The sequence below is a fragment of the Egretta garzetta genome, unplaced genomic scaffold (genome assembly GCF_000687185.1).
Source record: "Egretta garzetta isolate BGI_Z169 unplaced genomic scaffold, ASM68718v1 scaffold79, whole genome shotgun sequence".
Lineage (NCBI taxonomy): Eukaryota > Metazoa > Chordata > Aves > Pelecaniformes > Ardeidae > Egretta > Egretta garzetta.
The window spans coordinates 3,483,496-3,500,050 of NW_009260791.1; the positions used below are offsets into that span (position 1 = coordinate 3,483,496).

Consider the following 16,555-nt stretch of genomic DNA (forward strand, 5'->3'; position numbering starts at 1 on the left):
ATAACTGTCTCCTCCGGGAACAGTTCCTCGGGGCTACCTTTTACATTTCCAATTGCATTCATAACCCATCCATAGCAATGCACCCAGTCCACATAAGTAAACAGCAGCAAGGACCACTAAGCACTAAAAATCCCCGTTTTCTGCCTCCAGGCTGCCGGTGTCCTGTAGCAGCCAAAAGAGGGAGATGTGACCACACTAAGCTGGCAAGGCCCTGACAGCCCTTATGTACTCACCTATGTTATTACTTACCGTAAGAGCCCTTACATACTCACCTATGTTGTTACTTAACTATAAGAGCCCTTGTTACTCATGTACAACTAATTAGAGCTTGAAAAAGTTTCTAGTGAATGTTCATCCTGTGTGCCAAAATAGCTTGGGGGGAAACTCTGACAAGCAATAAAACATCTCTGGTTTTTCTTTACTCCTGCTAATGACTTGGACCTGTCTGCCGTGACCGAACCAGTCCTAGTAGTTTCCCAGCTCAAGCAGATGTTCTTGAAAGGGACCTTCCCTCAAACACACACCTCAGCTGTGTATTTGGCATCAGGGCAGCTCTCCCCAGGTAAGCATCCCCTGGTGAGCCAGCGGCCTATGCTCATGAAATCTCAGCAACATCTGCTGCCCCATTTTGTACATTGGCAGGAGAGATCAATCCAGGTTATGGTACAAATACCACATTTGAGAGAGCTGATGTCACTTTTCAGCTGGAGAAGATACCCCTTCCTCTGCCTCTGGTGCACAAAGCTATCCTGTGCTGCAGACTCAGCACCACCCCAGGGGAAGGTGAAGCGACGCACGGCGGGACTGTGGAGACCAGGCTCAAGGATAAAACACGCTGTGGGGTCCCCCAGGACTGACTGGTATCTCTAGCTGGTAGCAGCAGCTTTTTCTTTCTGCACACCATGAAATATGATATTCGCATGAGCCATGGACCAGGGGATGGGAACCGGGGAGCAGGGCTGTGCCAGGTGCCAGCTTCACCGCAGCAGCTAGCTGAGCTGTTCTCCCTTCGACATAGGCAATGAAAACCCCATTTTGATTAGACAGCGGCAAGAGCCACGCAGACAGGGCTACACTCTCCCTTCTGGGGTGCCCCGGCTCTCTGGCCTGCCTGCAGCAGCTTGGGTGCAAGCACTGAAGATGAGCAGGGTGGAGCAGGGAGATGTCTCACAGGGAGCTCTGCCCAGGCAGGGCAGCAGGACAGGGAGGTCAACCATGTAGCCCAGGGGCTTCCGAGGGAGAGATTTCCTCTGAGCAAGGGTGCACACAGGAGCAAGAGGGTAGTCAGTCTCTGCTGGAAGCCACCCAAACCCAGCAGGGCTGGCTGGGGCAATGCTTGCCTTAGAGGGGAGGCAGCTGGGGTGGGAGAAGATGGGAGGCAGGCTGCCCAAAAGCAAGCACGTGTGTCTGTGCATAAATACCAAACCAGTAAATACATTTTTAAAAGTGGGCCTGATCTAGAATGCAAAAGCAAAGCCAGCAAGAGCTGTGCTACAGATCTCAAGGAAAAGCAGATTTAGGTCCACACTCAACACGTGAGGATACAGTCCATATTTATACGCTAATCCCTCTTCAGCTAACTGCACAGGCTGCCAAGTGGCAGGTGAAGTCCCATGTCATTAAGACCCAGGGCACTATTTGCTTTTTTTTTTTGGTAACATACAAACACTAGAGACCTAAAATTTGAGAAATTTCTTATTTTCTCCTTTTGAGATGACTTTCAGCACATCTACAGTAAGCAATCATACCTACTGTCAGCCTCTGCAGTATTTCTACAGGCTTCCCAAATTCAGTAATATCTTTTTTTTAGCACTAGGCTTTTGATTAAAAGTTCACTGAATAATTTTCATTTTGTGTATTAGGGTCAAACACCATTCTTGGTTTTGCTATTCCAATAAAATGGGCACTATAAACACTTTCTGGGGCTATTTCCCATTACCTACTAAGCAACTCTTAACGACACAGCATTAAGTCCAACTAGCACGAGCCAAATGTGGCAGCTTCCCTGCTGGTGTTTATTGCTCAGGCTTTTGTTTTCTTACTAGTTGTTCCACTAGATTAACACGGATCGCTCTTAAAAGTGCCAGCCTGTACCCAACAGGATCAACCTTTTTCTCTTATCCCAATCATGAAAAATAAGCAGCTAAAAGCAAGTGGTAAAGTGAAAAGCTGGGAGTGGGAAAAACACAAGATAGAGGAAAAAACCTGGAACTTCAAGGAAAATATTTTACTGGATTTCCCAAAGCACGAATATGTCATCCATAGCTTTACACAGAGAACAGAAATTATAAAAAAATACTTTGTATTATTTGAAAAAACTAAGCAAAATACCTAACGTGTGTATATACATCTCTGTATAAAACGCGTCCTCACTTGGTTCTCAGAGAGCGAGCACAGAACATTCAAACAGCTTAAGTAATTGTTTTCCATTTCTGATTTCCAGGTCTCCAAGTAAGAAACAGTAGAAGTAAGGACAACTTTTGAAAACACCATGAATTCACGCTCAAGGGAAAAGTGGGGCCAGCCCTATGCGTCTCTACATCTATTGAGTCCCCACGACTGGCAGTGCAACCCACGTTCAAACAAAAATAATTACAAAGGCTGTTTTTAAAGAAAACACTTTAGCAATAGTAGCTACAGTTACAAAAAGGTAATGCTATAGAAATGGTATTTTTAAAAGCCACGGTGCTCTCTTCTCTTGAGCAGTCGTTACACAGCAGAATATCATCTATTCGCGTTCAGAAAGATGCCGGGCTGCTGCTGTGAGCACTGTGCCGAGCAGCAGCAAAGCTGTCTCTTCTCACCTCTGACAGCTGCTGGCCCAGAGATTTTTCAGTTTGTTGTTTCTTTTGTGGAAGGCCGTGCCCAGAACATGGCATTTCCAAACAGGCACAGAACACCAGAGGCTTTTTAGCTTGGCAGTGGACTCGTACTGAGCAACCTCTGGGTAGGGCGCAAGCCCCTGTGCAGCACCCTGAGTCACCGCTGCATTTTTCTTCGTCATGCCGCGACTGCAAACAGACCATTTTTTCTGCAGCAATTTCTAACCCTGAGCTTGAAAGGAATCTCACCTCTGCTTCCAACTAAACTTTTAATGAGCAATGTTATCTAAAAGATCAGAGCAATCTCTTTGCAGGAACTGGCAGCATCTGGAAGTTGGACACACCACCTCAGTAATGGTCCAGGCAGTGAAGGTCTCAGTATTCATGGCACAGGATCTTGGCTTCCCAAGGCGGTAACAAGCCAAGCCAAGCCAAGGCAGGAGCATTTGATCTGGTGACAAATGTTCTGTTTCAGGAACTTCACACAGCTTTGATTATGTATTGAAAGGTAAAGGAGTGACAGGGCTATACTCACCCACATGTTAGCACTTAACTGGAGACATTAACACTGTACAATTTGCTCGTGTGAGCATCTTCCATACTTGCACTGTAACCAGGGTGCTGGTGGCAATGCTTTCTGCATGTGAACAGTCACACCATTTGGGAAACAAAATCCTTGCAGGTCCCAGGTTTACTCACACAGAAGACTGCATTTCAATTTTTAGAAGGGGCTGCCTCACACTGGAAGGAATTATCTTTGGACCAGTCTTTCTTGAGGAGCTACTGTGGGGAGGACTGCAAAGGCACAGAGCATCTGTTTGGTGCCAAAGACACTGTTGCGTGTGAACTCTCCGATAACAGAGACAAAACTGCAGAATCCTCTTTCTCCCAAGTTGCTGTAAGCTTGTTTCCCTATAACCATGCAATTTGAACAAAAAGAAGGCAATTCCTTTCCTTTACATGCTCAGTGCCATCCTGTTCCCTGCTAACAGTCTATGGTCTGGCTGCATCAATACGCTCATTGTAAAGCCCATCATCTCCTGACGGTATCAATTTACTCAGATCACCGCACCCCATCTCTGACCATTTGCCCCCAAACTTATGGGTTAAGCAAAAACAAGTTTAACTTTTGACTGTGTCACGAATCGCAGGCTGGCATTTTACGTGGGAACAGCCTTACTACAATTCTCAAGATCTGTGTCGTAACAAACAGTGGGTATGGAGGCATCAGTCAGTCAGTAGGCTGGCAGTTACCATCAGAAGATCTTACCTCTCTTAAAACTACTGCGTGTCCTGTTATGTCCACCACAGCCCACCATCAGCCTCAGAGCCACCCAGCTGTTCTTTCCACAGAGGTTGTTCTCCAGGAATTAGTGGTGGTAGCAATTTTTTGCAGAGCAGCTCCTCTCTTTACAAACGATGCTGGAACCAGCATGGAAGGTGCTCTTCAGCGGCATGGCAATGACATCACCTGAAAGCAGCGTGCAACGTCCCAAAAGTCTTTTCTGAAAACTTACTGGTCCTTACACTGTCCCTGCAATGTGCTCCAGTGATCCAACGATCTTGCTAGATAAGCAGTTTGCAAAACTCTGTTCACCATCTCGCAAAGCTTCTCCTATAAAGCCTTCTGGTGCCAGTTCAATTGTCTTTATTCAGTATATTACCGAATGATCATGTGCTTGCAAGCATTCAGTGGCTTTTTCCACTGGAAATAAACCATAGGGTTAACAGCCCCACGCCCCAAACACAACAATGCACGCTGGAAGCTAAAGTTGAGGAAGGATTCTCAGACATACGAAATAACAATTAAGAGAGCTGGGGGAGAAGAAGGCGGAGAGGATAGATAAATGCCAATATTGTAGACGTAACTGATATCATGCAGGTGTGAAACAGAAATCTGTAAAAGTAATGGAGCAATGACAAGGTAAATAAGGTGTTACAAAGAAAAAAAAAGAAAAAAATCAGGCCCTACATGTGAAAGATCTACATAAAATAGCCCTAAATCCTGGTACAAGTACAGGAGCACTGAGATTAATAAGGGGGAAGGTTTTATGCAGACGCCTCTCCAGTGTCTGTTTTCCCCACAAGACATTTAAACAGAACTGTAGCACTGGGAAAATCCCCTGCTGTCACAACTCAGTTCCGCGCTGTTAAGATTGAACACACAGATATGTTATCAATACAGATGACCGTAGCGTAGCTTCAGACATTTGGAGTGCCCCAGCACATGAATCCACACCACAGATAGTTCAAAATTACATGCGGTTCATCCGCCATCCCCCATTACGATGTAGCATCCCCCCAGCCCATCTGCCAAACAGAAGAGGACTGACTCCTGAGGGCAAACCCCTAGATAAAAATCAAGTTAATTAGTCTGTGAGAAGTTATAAGGTGATTTCTGAGAAGCATCACTGAAGACATGCATCTTTGTGCCATTCCCTCTCTGGTAACGGGGCTTATCTGCTCCACATTAACTGTTCCGAGCTTGGCTCAGACGCATCCCGGGCGCAGGACGGAATCCCTGTGTGCATAGGGTTCAAGGGCAACATGTCAGTGACGCGGCAGGAGGTAGGCTGCTGCTTCCAAAGGCAAAGCTGCTCTTAAAATAAACCAAACTCCGTGACAATGACAGCAAAAAAAAACCCCAACAACCCAGCCAAACAAAAAAATCCCAGTTGATAAATGTAAGTAAAAAAAAAAGGTGCCTAATTGCTACTGAGCATTCTTCTCCCTGAGATCACCAAAAGCACCATTTTACATATGATCCTATTTTCAAAACCTGTCTTTTATCACAGTTAGGAAGTCAGCAAAAAAAAGGAATCTGACACTGAACGCTGAATTCCAATCCTTACATTTTCGCAATGTATTTCTAGCCCTTTATACTTCCCAAAATTCGCTAGAATACTGTCCAGTCTTGATTAAGCTGCTAATTTATTTCCTCTTTGCCAGGGAAGATGCTGACCAGGTGCGTATTTGTGAAATATTTTAATAATGTTAATGACTTTAAACTCAATGCAATTTTAGTGCCATTAATTCCAGAGGTCTTCCTTCTTCACAACTGGTGCATCAAAGGTAGAGAACAATGAAAACAGCAGTATTAAAAAAAGAAAAAAAAGCAACCTACATATTGCAGGAAGTTAACGTTTCTACAATACACAGACTGCATTTGTACATTCAGCTATACTGAACGCTGTACTCACCAGGTCTATACAACTTGACACAAACACAGAGGGGAAAAAAAAAATCACAGCAAAGACCGAAACTTGAAAAATAGCAGTGCAGAAGGCTCTGGAAGCCACGTACAGGTCTTAAATCCCTGCTGGACTGGACTAATCCATCTGGAGCACCCAATGCAAAGGCAACTGGTTTGAGCATTACACATTTTTTTTAAGTTTTATGTCATATACATATGAGGTGCATTACACATTTGTTTATGACCTGCGCTAGAAAATGCAGAAAAACAGATGCCCAATTAGGTTAATTATGACAAGGAGAGAAGTACATTATTTGTCTCTCCTGTACACCTAGGCTAGTAAGTAGCTTCCACTGTTGAAAATAGATCTCCCTCATCTTGATGCATATAGCCAAGGACAAATTAAGATAAAAGAAAATGCCACAAAAGTACAGAAAAGGAAAAATCAATGCGTACTACAATGAGCTATATATCTTTATCTTAGAAAGGTAAATCTCTGAAACTGGAAGAAGTAGTATACCAAAGTCTCAACCTAAAGCATTCATCTAAATAAGAGACTGATACAGAACTGCGGCAGAAAGAGTATTTTCCAAGGCAATGACATTTGAAATCAATCCCTGTGAATAAAAACATCCAGATGAAGAACATACAGAAATAACACTCCTTTGAAAATGCAGTCACCTCACCACCAACCCTGGACCTCACATCAATTGCGCAGATTTGTCAGCCATGTGCATTTCTGAAGTTCTGTTTCACTAGGAATGACAAACAACTGTCCATGAACAAGGACACAGCACCTGCATTTTGCATTTATAGAACTTAGTCTGACCAAAAAGGTCAGATGCTGAAAAGACATGTCTGAACGGAGAGAGAGATTTTGCGATACTCCTTGAGAAAGAGAATCTCTATGGGATTGCTCAGCTGTAACAGGTGCTGTTGAGGAACTCCTCTCCAAAACTCTTGACTGCACGGGATGCTGCTGCATCAGAGTATGTAGTGAACAGCCTTTGAGATCAGAGAAATTCTCTGGACAGCTGTGGCTTTTCAAGTGAAATCCCAGACTATGACTTAGACTCAGAATGCAAGAAACTATCACAGCAGAGTGCAAGGTGACAATGTGATATGGTCAGCATTTTTGCCTTTAGCAATTAATCATGCCAGTCTTAACTTCTAGAGAGTCTTCTCCTTCAGCATAGCAGATTGTACATCTAGATTGGGAATGAGAGGAGGATGGAAATCCACAGGACTGAGACAATCTTCTACAGGCCAGTACAGACACAACTGACAAAGGAGGCAATGGAGAAATATTTATCACCAAAGGTCACAGGTTTCATCAGTTCCCCAAACTGACACGAAGCCAAACAGTCACTTCTGGTTTTACTGAGGGAAATCTAGCTTTTTAGTAAATTTTTATTCTGCTCCAAGTTCATCTTCAAGTAGGAGGTACAGATGTGCACTGTTAGCATACCGCTAGCAATGCAGCATGCTCACCACGTTGGTGTCTATCCTCAACAGATTTGTAGATAAATTGCTTAAAGGGTACGTGAATATTCTTCTCAAGCTACATCTGAACCGTATGTTCTGCAATAAGGCTGTAACAGACAGACTTTTCAGTAAAAATGAGGAAGTTTATACCCAAGTTTACTTCAGGGCCATCCCTTCAGCCTTACAGCAGATTCCCTCTGCCTGCTGGGAGAAGGGAAAGCAGATACAAACCGTTATATTCCTAATAAAGGAATATGTAGATTGTAAACTCCTTGGAAAAGGGCAGTCACCTTCCTCTTTAACTATAAAGCACTGACTGCAAAACGTGTGGTAATCATACCACACATGGCACAAACCTGTTTGAACCGTTCACATTAGAGCTTCAAGCACATTTCTTTGTGAGAGATCTCGGTAGCGTCTCTGATCAAGCTGAAGTTCTGAGGTTTCCTAGCCAGAGTGAAGAGTTAGCGGGTTCTTCTATCAGAAGTATCTTTAGTGCTTTGGTTTGGTTATTTATCCTTATTTTTCTTTTTTCCAAGAGGGAAAAAAGCAAAAGATTCAATAAGAAACCTTGGAAGACTTCAGAGGAATTATTTCTTGCTACAGTATATTTAAAGTCTTGAAAAAAAAAAAAGTGTTTATAAAATAAACAGACCATTTAATTTTGATGCCTCTCCTCAAGGCAGATGAAAAGTCTTGTTCCATATTTATGCAGCACGTAGGTTCAATGGTGCACAAAATCTTGACTGTGGACTGCAAGAGATACTCCACACAACAGTGCAACATTAATCCACTGACATTTTTTCCATAGAAAAGTGGTGAGTTTTTCTTTCACGAAGTAGAAGTTAATGGTTTTAAACTGTACTGGGCAACATGAAACCACAAAAATTTAATTATAGTGGAAACAATTTCAAGCTTTTGGTTTTTTTTCCAATTTAATCCTACAATGAAATCAAAGCTTTAGTGCCATCTGGTTGTCATTACCTGAAAAATCTTGACTTTCGTGATTAACTGAAGAGTACAGTGAGATCTGCTACCAGACAAGTTAATCTGTCCATGTCTTCTTCAAAGGAAAGAATTTGGCAACTTCAGTTCAAAGGAAATGGAAAAACAAACACCTCAAAGAATAGCAGTAAAGACTCATCACTTGCACAAGAGTTCTGAGCATCCACAGATGAGTAAGTTGAAGCAGTGTAGGTGTTTGTTGGTAAAGCTGCTTTCTGTGCTCCAAACAGTAATACAGCATTCTCAAAAAACAAGCTACATGTACAAAGGCTAGCACCCGGATCAGCAACAGTGGTCAAACAAAACTTTCATTAATATCTGCATCAGACTTACCAAAACAGAGCAAAAAGATACATTTTAAATGCTGCTTAAGATACCTTGTCATCTGCATGTGGTGTAGTGCCAAACTAAAGTAATTGTCTGTATTACCTACCTGTCAAAAGAAATATTTCGATTTTTGCAGTTTAAGGCCATTTACACTCTGAAGCCGGGAAGAACTGCAGCTCTGTTCCCTTTCTGTGCTAAATCCCAGAGAAGAAAAGTAACATCCTACAAGACCTGAACAGAAGAAATCTTAGTTTTTGAAAGTGCTTCCATTTTCTGGGGGGCAATGCTTCAGTTTACATGTAATCTGTTAATGGCTTGTGCTTTTTAAAGGAATTAAAAAGTACTTCCAAATCACCCTTAACAGGTTTTCTCAAGATGAACTGCTTTCTAAATCGGCTTGCTCAAATGTGCTTTTGATCTGCAGACAAAAAATGGTAGGGATTACTTTCAGATTCTCCTCCACAAATATATATGCAGCCAGTAGCTAAAGCAGACACCTCAGACAGTGGAGATGCTAGCACATTCTAGCCACATAAGACAGATTCCAGCTCAGATAATTAGAGTAAAACTAACTGAATTCCCATTTTTCATTTTTTTTTAAATTTCTTTTTTCTTCATTTAGATGGAAAGTTTTCACTTCTCAAGTGTTTTTTGTTTGTTTTGGGTTTTTTTGTTGTTTGTTTGTTTTTTGCAAGGAGCACTGCAGTTATAATTTCTCTCCAAAGAAAGCAGCATCACAGGAATTGGTGAAGTGATAACAACCTTGCAGTCTTCAAATATTCCCCTGAGAGTACGAACTGGTCAAACACAGCAACTTCATACATAATATAATGGTCACAGCAGACAGTTCAGATGCCATCCTAATAAAAAGCATCAGAAGTTTCCTGTGTAAAGCTAAACATCCATTCATACATGTGTATCTTGACCAGTTAAGGAAACAAACTTTGTCCCGGTACAAACATACAAGGGAAGCAGTATGGAGAAATATTTGAATAACTGATACTCCAGAGCACAAGCCCTAGGGAAAGGCCTCCCCTCCCAAAGAGTTCCACAAGTCAGAAAAATATTAGAAAAAAAAGAAACTGTGCCATTTCCACCCAGGCAGCTTTAAGGTTTGCAAATTCAAATCTTAAATTCTACAATTCAAACAGACCAGAGCCTCCTGACTAGAAACCCAACACAGAATAGAAAACATAAGCAACTTCAAAACACTTTGTCTCTCCATTTCTAGTAATTTGCTGTACTTTTTGTTTGGTAACAGTATTTGTGCTTACCTGGTTTAAACAAAACCATGAATAAAAGAGCACATTCTGCTTCCAAACAGTATTAATCAGCTAGAAAGTGATAATCCACCTGAAGGAAATATTGTCATTACCAATTTTCCAACCTACATGCATGAGGAAGAGTTAAGGCTCCAGGCTGCAGATCCAGTACCATGCAAATCTGGAAGTGGTAGAAAGAGACATCGCAATTGCTGAAACACTCTGCTGGTAAGAATGAAATAAACTGGTTTCACCGTGAAGAAGAAAGTGATTAATCTAAAGCAGAAATCAGAAGAATTACTTGGTGTTCTTTTAGTTGGTTGAAGGATTCTCACTCGCACCTGTAGGAATGGATGAGCAGGAGAAGAGAATACAACTTTGATTCAAGTTTTATGAGAGAATAAAGATGACGGCCCCAGGGACTCAAAACAGAGAGTTGCTCCATTTGTATCTTAAATTCTAGGAAATTTCTGTTCTCTTCACATTTCTACTGTGATAAGAAAACTAAGTATAGTCAGTCTTATACCACCACATTGCAAGAAGAGTTTCTTTTTACCACTTATAGTTCACGCTGCAAACGTGCAGATCTCAACCAAGATGGCCACCTCTGCTCCTCAAATACATTATCTCATAGTATGCAAGTTGTCCTGGTACAGCTTGATCCCAAATTGTCAGTGGACCTCAAGTTCAGTATTGAAACCTCATTTCCTGGGGGTAATCTGGGAAACATTAAATAACAAAGAGAGGCACAATAAAAAGGAACCATGTACCCATCAGTACTTGGCTTCCTGAGGATGCAGACCATGTGAATGTTCCACAGGCAAAGAAAACTCTCAGTACTGCTTCCCCTTTCCAGTCCACGTATGCCAAGCTACAATACTCCAAGAGAGTTCCTGGGTTTCAGTTCAGTCAACTCACAGTTAGCTCGCTGCATGCTGGCAGAGACGTTGGGAACTTCATAGAAAAAAAGCACAATTTGCCTCCAACCCAGATCAACCATGTTTTCTTCAAGTCCTGAGGTCTGTCCAATATTGTGTGGGTTTCTAAAATCTCATGGCAGCAATATTAATAATAAAATTGCACAATCTTCTAAGGGAAATTGTGTCCAAAGGGCATGAAACGATTCACCATGACAGCCGCATTAAACAAATGGACAAAGAATATTTTTTCTTCTGGTAACAATAAATTTGTTTAGGTGGCAACGAGCTGTCCCACAGGCTGAATGACTTCGTTCCGTTGAAAAGGACTCTCAAGAGTGTTCCCATGATGTTGAAATTTCAGATTGGGAAAAACCGATTTTGGCTGGCAAGGTCACGTTCTTCTCTTTCATTTAAAAGCACGCTAATGACAGACTATTCTGCAGGAAGCATACTTTCTAATGTGACTTGCAAATCACGATTCTTCACAATTTTTAACTGCTTAACTGGATTAGACGTGGGCTTTTTAGGAATAGGTTAATACATTTGTTTCAGTGTAATATTCTACTTTTCCAATTCAATCCTTTCATAAAAGCCACTACTGAAATCCATGGTATCTAAATGGTTGTTCAGAGATTGAAAGGCTTCAGAAATAGTTAAAACACCACCTTACAGACAGACAGCAACAGCGATGTATTTTGTTTACCAACAGACAGGCAAGGAACAATTGATGGACTGGGTTCGCAAAGATGACTGAATCAAAGTCGAAAAAATACCAAACCCAACCTGATGGGTGAAAAGTGAAACTCCCAACTTGTACAGACACCAATTCTTCCCTTCTAAAGACTGGGAAATAATAATGCAAGGTAAGTCGCTTACCTATGTTGATATAAACATTTAAGAAAAAGAAAACCATGGCACTTTCAGAACCGACATAATATTCTACACTATATTTTCACTCTTTCATACCATAGTCAGACCATCATGCTTAATGAGCAATCCTACAGTAAAACACAAGGTGACTGAAGACGACAACTAAGCTCTATTCACATAGCAGCAGCATGTCTTAGGTTGCACATTCCCTTGCAAAAAGTACATGTACTTCTACCATGAGAGCGGTAGTTTCAATACTCTTAAAAAAAGCAGACCGTCTTGAGAAAAACTGAAGTGCCACAAGAAATTGTAATTCACAGAAAATAGTGTTTTAACAGTCAACTTTGCTCAAGAGGTGGCAGCTCCATTCTGCAGCAGCTGATGATTTTTTCCAAGTTGTATTTTTAAATGTGATGCACTGCACAGAAACAGTCCAACTTAAAGTTACCACAATTGCATGCATGGTCAAAGACGGATCATTATCCGAGAGCACTGGATGCGTATCTTCCTATTTAGCCATCAATGAACGCAGGTATTCTTTCTGTTCAGTGCTCTGAAAGATGCTACTGCCAATATCAGTGAGCAGATGATGAGTAAGAACTAAATCAGGATCAAAACTTACTGGATTTTGTAGTGAAGGATTTTCTAGACAGAATTGAAATCACTAATTACCAAGCTCTGACTACAAGCCAAGCATAGGACTACCTAGCTATTCTCAGTTCTGTCAGCAGCAGTGATGAATTTTTCCTTTTTGCTCGATTTCTTCACTCACTGAAGGACTACAGTGTGTAGAATCTGTGACAGGTGGTAGTTCTGGCATAAGTTATTCTCTTTGAGAGCCATTTCCTGTGAAGCAGATGAAGACTGACCTGCTAAACATTCAAACCAACTGAAACAAATGGCAAAGGTTATGAAACAGTATAGAAATGGAAAAGGTCTGAACTTCAGGGAACCAGGAAGACAACAACAAAAACCCCCAAGCCCTTCAGCCTGTTCTGATTAAACAGTTTGACATACAGTCTGTAACAGTATGTTTTCATAACTGAAATTTTGCCCTAAACTTGAAGATTGATACATTTTCCTCTCTGTTCTCGTCAAAGTATAACTTTATGTATATTCTCTGCTCATCTCTCTTTAATTCCACATGCACCACAGAATAAGCAGTGACACCACTCTGGGTGTTATCTGCTAAAATAATTTTCAAAATTATTAAAAACAGTAATCAATATGATCAGTTCTGTCATACGCTATCCATTTACATGCCCCAGAAATATTATTTAGCCTGGAAAGGAAAATGTTAGAAAAGGATCTGCTTAGGAGTATTAAAAAAAATACAGACAAAACCATTATAAGTTCTTAAAAGTCAAGAAACAGCATCAACTTGTAACAATGGTGTGCCACAAGAAATCCAGCTTTGTTACGGACAACTGAGAATAGACTGAAACCCGTTTTACACATACCTGAGAGAGTAACTTTTCCAAAGTGAAGCTTGCCCGATTTCCACAGCAATGCACAATCCTGATTTCTGGTTAACTCTTAGTTCCCATGTGTCAACAATTCTCAGTCAGATTTCAAAGAGTACTTAGCAACATTTAAAAAAGAAAGTACATATGCTACATAATAGTATGTGTACACAGAAAATGCATATTTATCAACTTCCATGTTAAAAACACTGCATTCAGGGAGCTTGATTTTCTTCTATCAAACACATTCAGGTCATAACACAAGTTCGGCTATTCCCCTCGTTTACCAAAGAGCTTTCAATCACGCACCAGAGACAAGGCTCAGAAACATCCAATAAACCAAAACATTAGAATGGCAACCAAAACTATCTATTAGCACTGCTGCTCTCTTTTAACAGCATGAACTGCCACACCAGAACTAGTTGATTTACCAACCTAGACGCAAACCACAATGTAATCGCTCAGCAGCGCAACAAAGAATAGCAGAGAAGGAAATCCAGGATTTCATTTTCTTCCCTCAGAAAGACCATGAGCAAAAATTCAATTCACCAGTAAAACAGCAATTATTTTTGGATTTAAACACCTTGCCTGGTCGTTAACACAAGGCATTTGCTTCAAAACCTGAGGACAAAAGACAGTTTTCATCAGCAAACCTGATGCTGTGCAGAAGCAATACATCACCATCTATGAAGAGTTTGTACCACTTTTAATAATGTGGACTGCTATTCATTATCTTTTTTAGTAAGCTAAACACATTTATTAAAGGAATGGAAGGCTATAACTTCTGGTCTTCGTTGCTTCTTTTAATGATGTTTCTCTATGAGACAGTAGACATGAATGGAATGAAATACCCTGATAGGGACCAGTGTTGACTAAAAGACATAGTAAGACCAAAATGAATTTTCTAGGCTACCCTTCGGAGAACTCTGTAGTACCCGTTTTCAAGTTGAGCATTAAAGAAATGTTTTTCACACATTACTACCTTGAGTATTTCAGAGCCATCCAGCAGAATTTATACTCACGTAGTAATGGAAATTTGACATAACTGAGGAACTAGGATCCAAAATATAACGATCATTGCTGCTCTCCAGGAGGAATGAGAACGGTATGACTCCTAAAGGCCAGCAAAACCTGGGGCCTTAATGGAGCTGTCTATGAGAAGGAGGAGCACGTGATAAACCTAGAAGACAGGACACATTCCAGAATATGAGCACAGCACCTCTTCCAGGTAAGGACGGTTCTGAGCACTGTCAACATGTGAACACAGACCACATTTAAAATGTCAAACAAAAAAACCATGATATATGGTCCACCAAGAACACCGAGTTTATAGTGAAATTTATTGTTCTGCTTCCTAATACAATAAGCTACAAGGTACATACAGTATAAAACGAGAACGGCCACAAAGCAAAGGTGATAAACATTCTGTGACAGTACAGTGGAGGTAACGTCTGTCTAAACTTTCCACTTTATCCCACAAACAGCAGCTAAAACTACTGGCCCTCCCCCTCCCTCCCCTCGAAAAATATTAAAAAGTAAACTGTCTTTCTCACTTAGGAGCAGTGGGATTCGTTGGGTTTTTTTTGAGGGCACTGGTTATCTGCCAATATCTCAAGAAAACTGCTGAAACTAAAGTAACAAAAAAAAAAACTGTGAAGGTGGGAGTGACATGACCCATGCAAGATGCTCATGACACCTTGGTTCACTTCTCCTCAGAGCAAATGGCCTGTAAAGAAAGGAAAAGCTTGTTACACCAAGTAAAACAGCAATTAACATGGTCAGAGTTAAGATACAGTAAGCAAAATCTGAACTAGACAGGACTGGGCACACAGCTAAACTACTCTTTTGATGAAAACATAATCTTCTTGTTAATAAAGCTTGGAGATTGATCGCTGACAATCATTCTCCTTTTGTTTCTAGATGCTGTACAGGAGGGTGCACATTGACACGGGCACAGCTGACACCTATTATACAAGGCTCCAAGTCAAATTATCTGTCTGGGAAAACTCTAACAATGACATGAACTGCAACCTCAACTCCTAAAAAAAACCCCTAAAAACCATCAAGGCTATAAACATCCATGAAAACTGAATACTTACCTTAAAGGCACAAAATTCCATTTAACCACTTTTTCATATATACTTGGTGCGGTTGAGGGCTCTCTCAGCAAGATGACCACTTTCATCTGTTATCTTCTCCCAATCTGTTTGTCCAACAACAAAACCAATGGCCCTTTTCCTGTCTGCATCTTTTTTTTCTTCTAGATCTGCCCACCGCACCTATGGAGAACATACTATCAGTAGGACAATCTCTTAAGAAATCCTGAGAAAAGTCTAGGCTTTCCACTGCAGATAAGAGTACAAGAATTCTAATTTGTACTTATTTTCATTTGAACAGGTAAATATTAATTTGGTTTCTGAGGGGTAAAGATGGAAACTACAGGACTAGATGACCTCTAGGGGGTCCCTTCCAACCCAAAACATTCTATGATTCTATGATTATTTTTAATTGATATCTCAGGTGTTCTATGGAATAGAAGAAAGGTACAGATAATTAGCCTTTTCCATTTCAATGCTATAATTCTGAGAGCTTAAGTTTAATTACTACAATTATTTCTCTGTTCAAAGCAATGCTGTCTGCAGGAAGAATTATCAAAGATTCATTTAGTGTCTTCATTTTCAGTAGAACCTGTCTTTCAATTGCACAATCAAAGCATCTAGAAGACGACTGTGAAACTACAGAAAGACAGTGAAAGAGCAACTCGGCAATGAATGAGGGACAGTTTTCTTCTCTATCTTCTGTGATACATTTCTATTTAAATCTTCCCCACTATTTCTTTACACTAAATAACTTCTTCCTGCGTTTGTTATCTCCCATCTTTACATCTGCAGTCACCTCCTTGTGGCTTTTCATGGTCATGTGGATCACTTGCATTCATCCTGTTCAAACATACACAGTCACTCCCTCAGCCAGAAACCCAGACACCAGTGGGAGGGAGTGCAACAGGGAGGAGGGAGTGAGGGAGGTGATGATGAAGGCCTACAGTCCAGAAACTCAGCTGGAAAACACCACTGCAGGACAAAAAAAACCCAACAAACCAGTAAGTGAAGGAGCTCTTCCTTAACATCCTCAGTGATTAGTCCCATTCAGGCTGATTTGTTACATAGCCTTATCACCTTTCTGCAAGCACTTCCCTATTCCACTTTCT

The 16,555-nt window shown here is 41.1% G+C and overlaps 1 protein-coding gene across 1 annotated transcript in view; it reads right to left on the minus strand.

Moving 5' to 3' along the window:
* Positions 1–2,497: 2,497 nt before the first annotated feature.
* YLPM1 (YLP motif containing 1) overlaps positions 2,498–16,555 on the minus strand; it is a 48,010-nt gene continuing 33,952 nt past the window's right edge. The window contains exons 17-18 of the mRNA XM_035902088.1: positions 15,447–15,626; positions 2,498–15,073 (exon numbers count right to left, since the gene is read on the minus strand). Coding sequence (XP_035757981.1) covers positions 15,480–15,626 — 147 coding nt within the window. The 3' untranslated portion in view covers positions 2,498–15,073; positions 15,447–15,479. The remainder of the gene's footprint in view (positions 15,074–15,446; positions 15,627–16,555) is intronic.